The sequence below is a fragment of the Nothoprocta perdicaria genome, unplaced genomic scaffold, assembly GCF_003342845.1.
Source record: "Nothoprocta perdicaria isolate Ctin4 unplaced genomic scaffold, notPer1 scaffold_879, whole genome shotgun sequence".
NCBI classification, from domain to species: domain Eukaryota; kingdom Metazoa; phylum Chordata; class Aves; order Tinamiformes; family Tinamidae; genus Nothoprocta; species Nothoprocta perdicaria.
The window spans coordinates 1-4,480 of record NW_020456175.1 but is presented as its reverse complement, the minus strand read 5'-3'; the positions used below and the strand labels follow the sequence as shown (position 1 = coordinate 4,480).

At 69.6% G+C, this 4,480-nt stretch overlaps 1 protein-coding gene across 1 annotated transcript; it reads left to right on the top strand.

Annotated features, from left to right (window-relative positions):
* Positions 1–2: 2 nt before the first annotated feature.
* Positions 3–3,525, top strand: LOC112958509 (CLK4-associating serine/arginine rich protein-like; the record flags this gene model as incomplete). Its single annotated transcript, XM_026052353.1, has 15 exons — positions 3–63; positions 185–269; positions 370–515; positions 602–698; positions 814–892; positions 968–1,041; positions 1,142–1,183; positions 1,257–1,826; positions 1,923–1,949; positions 2,028–2,276; positions 2,361–2,655; positions 2,990–3,050; positions 3,137–3,195; positions 3,280–3,326; positions 3,443–3,525. Coding segments are annotated over 15 exons (1,975 nt in total), but the record flags the coding sequence as incomplete, so codon positions are not given.
* Positions 3,526–4,480: the final 955 nt, after the last annotated feature.

Below are 4,480 nucleotides of genomic sequence, written 5' to 3'. Positions count from 1 at the left end.
CGGACGAGAGGAAGTGCAACTACGAGCGCTACCGGGGCCTCGTGCAGAACGACTTCGCCGGCAGTAAGTGGCTCCCGCCGGCGGGAGAGCCGGGCCCGGCTCCCGCCGGGAATTCCCGCCGGGAATGCTCCGGGATGCGGCCTCTGCGGAGGAGCTGACGGGCATTCCGCGCGCGGCGCCGCAGTCTCGGAGGAGCAGTGTCTCTACCAGATCTACATCGACGAGCTCTACGGGGGGCTCCAGAAACCCAACGAGGACGAGAAGAAGAAGTGAGAGCGCGAGGGGGCCCCGAGGGCGCTTTGGGGGCAAATCCGGGGGTTTTGGGCCGGCGCCGCTGCGCGGAGCGGCGCTCAGCGCGTGCGCGCGCAGGCTGGCGGAGAAGAAGGCGTCCATCGGCTACACGTACGAGGACAGCACGGTGGCCGAGCTGGAGAATTCCCTGGAAAAGCACGCCGACGAGGAGGACTCCGAGGAGGAGAGCAACACGGACGAGGACGAGGTCATCCCCGACATCGGTAACGTTCCCGCCGGAGCGCGCGGAGGCGCGCGGGGCCCTTGGGAGCGCGCCGGGGCGCTGAGGCGGCCCGCGCTCCGCCGGCAGACGTGGAAGTGGACGTGGATGAGCTGAACCAGGAGCAGGTGGCCGACCTCAACAAGCAGGCCACCACGTACGGCATGGCCGAGGGCGACTTCGTCCGGTACGGAGCGGGGCCGCGCCGGAGCCGCCCCTCCGCGGGACGAGCCTCCGGGAAGCTCCGTGCGGAGGAGCCCGGGGGGCTCCGGCAGCGGCCGCTCCAAGGGGTTTTCCCTAAGGATGCTGCGGAAGGACAAGGAGGAGGCGGAGGCCATCAAGCACGCCAAGGCGCTGGAGGAGGAGAAGGCCATGTACTCGGTGAGGGAGCGGGAGCGGAGCTGGCGCATCCCGGGAACGCGCCGCCATCCGCCTGCATCGGCCTCCGTCCCGCAGGGCCGCCGCTCCCGGCGCCAGAGGAGGGAATTCCGGGAGAAGCGCCTGAAAGGGCGGAAGATCAGCCCTCCCAGGTGAGCCCCGCGCCGGGAAGAGCCGCGGGAGGCGCCGGCGCTCCGCGCCCGGGGAAGCTCCRGAGGTTTTTCCCTGCTCCGACAGCGCCTCTCGTTGCAGCTACGCCCGCAGAGACAGCCCCACGTACGATCCCTACAAACGGTGAGCGCCTCGTGGCGCCGCTTCCCGGATCCCGGCCGCTTCCCGGGCGCTCCGTGACGCTGCCGCCTCCCAGGTCTCCCTCGGAATCCACGTCGGAGTCGCGCTCGCGCTCCCGCTCGCCGTCGCCGGGCCACGAGGAGAAGATCACCTTCATCACGAGCTTCGGCGGCAGCGACGAGGAGGCGGCGGCGGCGGCGGCGGCCGCGCAGGCCGGCGGCGTTCCCGGGAAATCCGCCGCGCTCGGGAAGCAGCGCTGCGCTCCAGGACAGCCGGGCAGCGCCGCGGCAGGTCATAGCGCCTCTTCCCGGTCGGTAACTCTTCCCATCCGGCTCCCTTTCCCAATCCCTAAGCGCAGGGCTGGCTCCGCTCGGACACGGTCCCGGCATCCGGGGCGCTTCTCCAAGGGGGGGGACAGTGGGTGGCCCCACGGCCGGGGGAGCCACATCCGAGGATCGGAGCTGGGAAGGGGCTGCATCCGTGATCCCGCAGGGCTCCGGGATGCTCGGAGAATCCCTGTTCCTCCCGCTGCCGGCRGACCAGGAAAACGGGAGCAGGACTGGAGGGCAACTGCTCCGAGAGGGACTCGGTGGCACCTCAGGGTGGAGGATTTGGGAAGCAGATTTGGGAATCGGAGCTTGCCCTAAGGGAAGGGAGCATCCAGGCTGCTCCCGGGGTTGGGAATGGCGTGCTCACGGGTCCCATCCCGGCACTGAGTGTGACTCGCTGTTCCCGAACAAAGCGCCTGCGTGCGGCTGTTCCGGGGCCGGTGCGGCAGCCGCTTGTTCCGGGGGCCTGGGCCGGATCCCGCCTGAACCGCCCGTGTCCCCCCGTGCGTCCCCTCCAGGAGACGCTCCTCGTCCTCCTCCTCCTCGCCGTCCTCGTCGTCGTCCTCCAGCTCCCGCTCGAGCTCCCGCTCGTACCGCGGCGGCTACCGCCGCTCCGGGCGCTACCGGCGCTCGCGGAGCCGCCGCTACTCCCGCTCGCGCTCCCGCAGCCGCCGCTATTCCAGGGGCGGCTCCCGGGACGGCCGCCGCCGCTCCCGCTCCTACTCGCCGGATCGCGGCTACCGCTACGGCTCCCGCCGCCGCTCCAGGTGAGCCGGAGCCCTTCCCGCTATTCCCGGCGGCGGGAAGGGGGTGGCCGCCGCCGCGGGACTGAGCCCCCGCCGCTGCCACAGGAGCCGCTCGCGATCCGGGGAGCGCTCCCGGCGGAGCAGCCGCTGGAGCCGCCGCTGGAGCAGCAGCGGGAGCAGCGGGAGCGACTCGCGCAGCCGCAGCAAGTCGGCGTCTCCGGCGGCGCGGGAGAAGCCGCTCCGGCCCGCCGCGTCCCCGGCCCTGGGGGAGAAGCTGAAAAAGTGGGTGCCGGGGGGCCGGGAAGGGCGCCGCCGGCGCCGCCTCGCCCTCATTCCCGGTTTTTCCCTGCTCCCAGGGCTGAGCCTGCCGCTGGTAAAGAGACAGGAGCTGCCAAAGTCAGTAAGAATTTAACGCCAGCTGTTTAATTCCCGGCACTTCCGAGCAGCCCGAGGGACACGGTGGTGGCCGGGCTGGAGGAGGAGGAGGGTTGTGGCCGGTGTCCCCTTCCCGGGGCGTCCCCTCCCCTGTGGCCCATCCCGGGGCGCGGGAGCCGGAGCGGCAGCTCCACGCGGGATCGGGAGCYGGGCTCGGATGAGGGGGATCCGCCCTGGGGCGGGGGGGGGCTTTGCTTCCCGCCGGGCTCTGCCGCAGGGAATCCCTGCGGCCGCCGGGGCCGCCGCGTCCTGGCTGCCGCCCGCCGCCGCCGGACACGCGGCTCCGCTCCCGCCCGCAGCCCAAGCTGACGCCRCAGGAGAAGCTCAAGCTCCGCATGCAGCGGGCGCTCAACCGGCAGTGTGAGCCCCCCGGCGCCCCCCGGCTCCCGCTTTTCCCGCTTCTCCCGCTTTTCCCGCTTTTCCCACTTTTCCCGCTTTTCCCGCAGTCAAAGCCGACAAGAAGGCGGCGCAGGAGAAGATGCTGCAGCAGGAGCACGAGAGACAGGTTGGGGGGGGAACTCATCCCGGCGCCCGCGGCGGGGGGTGGCGCTTTTCCCAGGATTTAAGGCGGATTTTCCCTCTCCGGCAGGAGCGCGAGGATGAGCTGCGGGCCATGGCCCGGAAGATCCGCATGAAGTAACAGCCGCCCCGTCTCCTCGCGACATTGCGGGCGCTTCCCGTCTTCCCGGAGAGGGGGGGCGCTTGGGAAGCAGCGGGATCTCACCCCCYCTCCCCGTTCCCTTTTCCGGCAGGGAGCGGGAGCGGCGGGAGAAGGAGCGCGAGGAGTGGGAGCGCCAGTACAGCCGGCAGAGCCGCTCGCCGTCGCCGCGATACAGTGAGTGGCAACAGGCGGCGGCGGGGGGGGGAACAGGCGGTCACTACAGCCGCGCCGCTCCCTCACGCGCCTCTCCGCAGGTCGGGAATACAGCTCGTCCAGGAGGTAGAGCCCGGCSTTCCCGGCCCCATCCCGCAGCTCCCGCGATTGGGAGCCCCTTCCCACCCCCGTCTCCCTTCCGTCCCCGCACAGGCGCTCCCGGTCCCGCTCGCGGAGCCCCCACTACCGGCACTGAGAGCCCGGCTCGTCCCTTATGGAATAAAGAAGGAAAATCCCCCCCCGCCCCGGCGCAGCTGCTGCTTCCCATCTCCGTCGAACCCTCGGGATTGGGAAGGGGGGGCCCTGCTGCTCAGGAGCAGGAGGGAAGGGATGGGATGGAGCTCCCGGCCTTGCCCGGGTGGATTCCCCCCTTTTCCACCCGGGCGGGTGTTTTTTGGGAATGTCTTCCTTTATCCCTCCATTCCACAAGTGATATTTTCCCCCTGCTTTATTCCCCCACATGGACAGTTTTCCTTCCCCCATTCCAGGCAAAATTTCCCCCCGCTTTATCCCTTCTCCCAGCTTTGTCCCCCCCATTCCGGGCTCAATTCCCCCCACTTTCTCCCCTCATTCCACAACCAATTTTCCCCTTGCTTTCTCCCCTCCATTTCCCTGTTTCCCTCCACTTTATCCCTCCCCTCCAAGGCCAATTTCCCCCCCCTTTCCGGGCTCCATCCCTCCTTTCTCGCCCCCTTTCTGGGCTCCATTCCGGGCTCTATTTCCCCCCATTTCGGGCTCTGTTTCCTCCCATTCCAGGCTGCATTCCCCCTCCCATTCCGGGCGGCATTCCTCCCCATTCCAGACTCTGTTCCCCCTCCTTTCTCACCCCCATTCCGGGCTCCATTCCCGCCCCATTTCGGGCTCCATTTCTGCCCCCATTGCCCCCTTATTCCAGGTTCCATTCCTCCCCCATTCC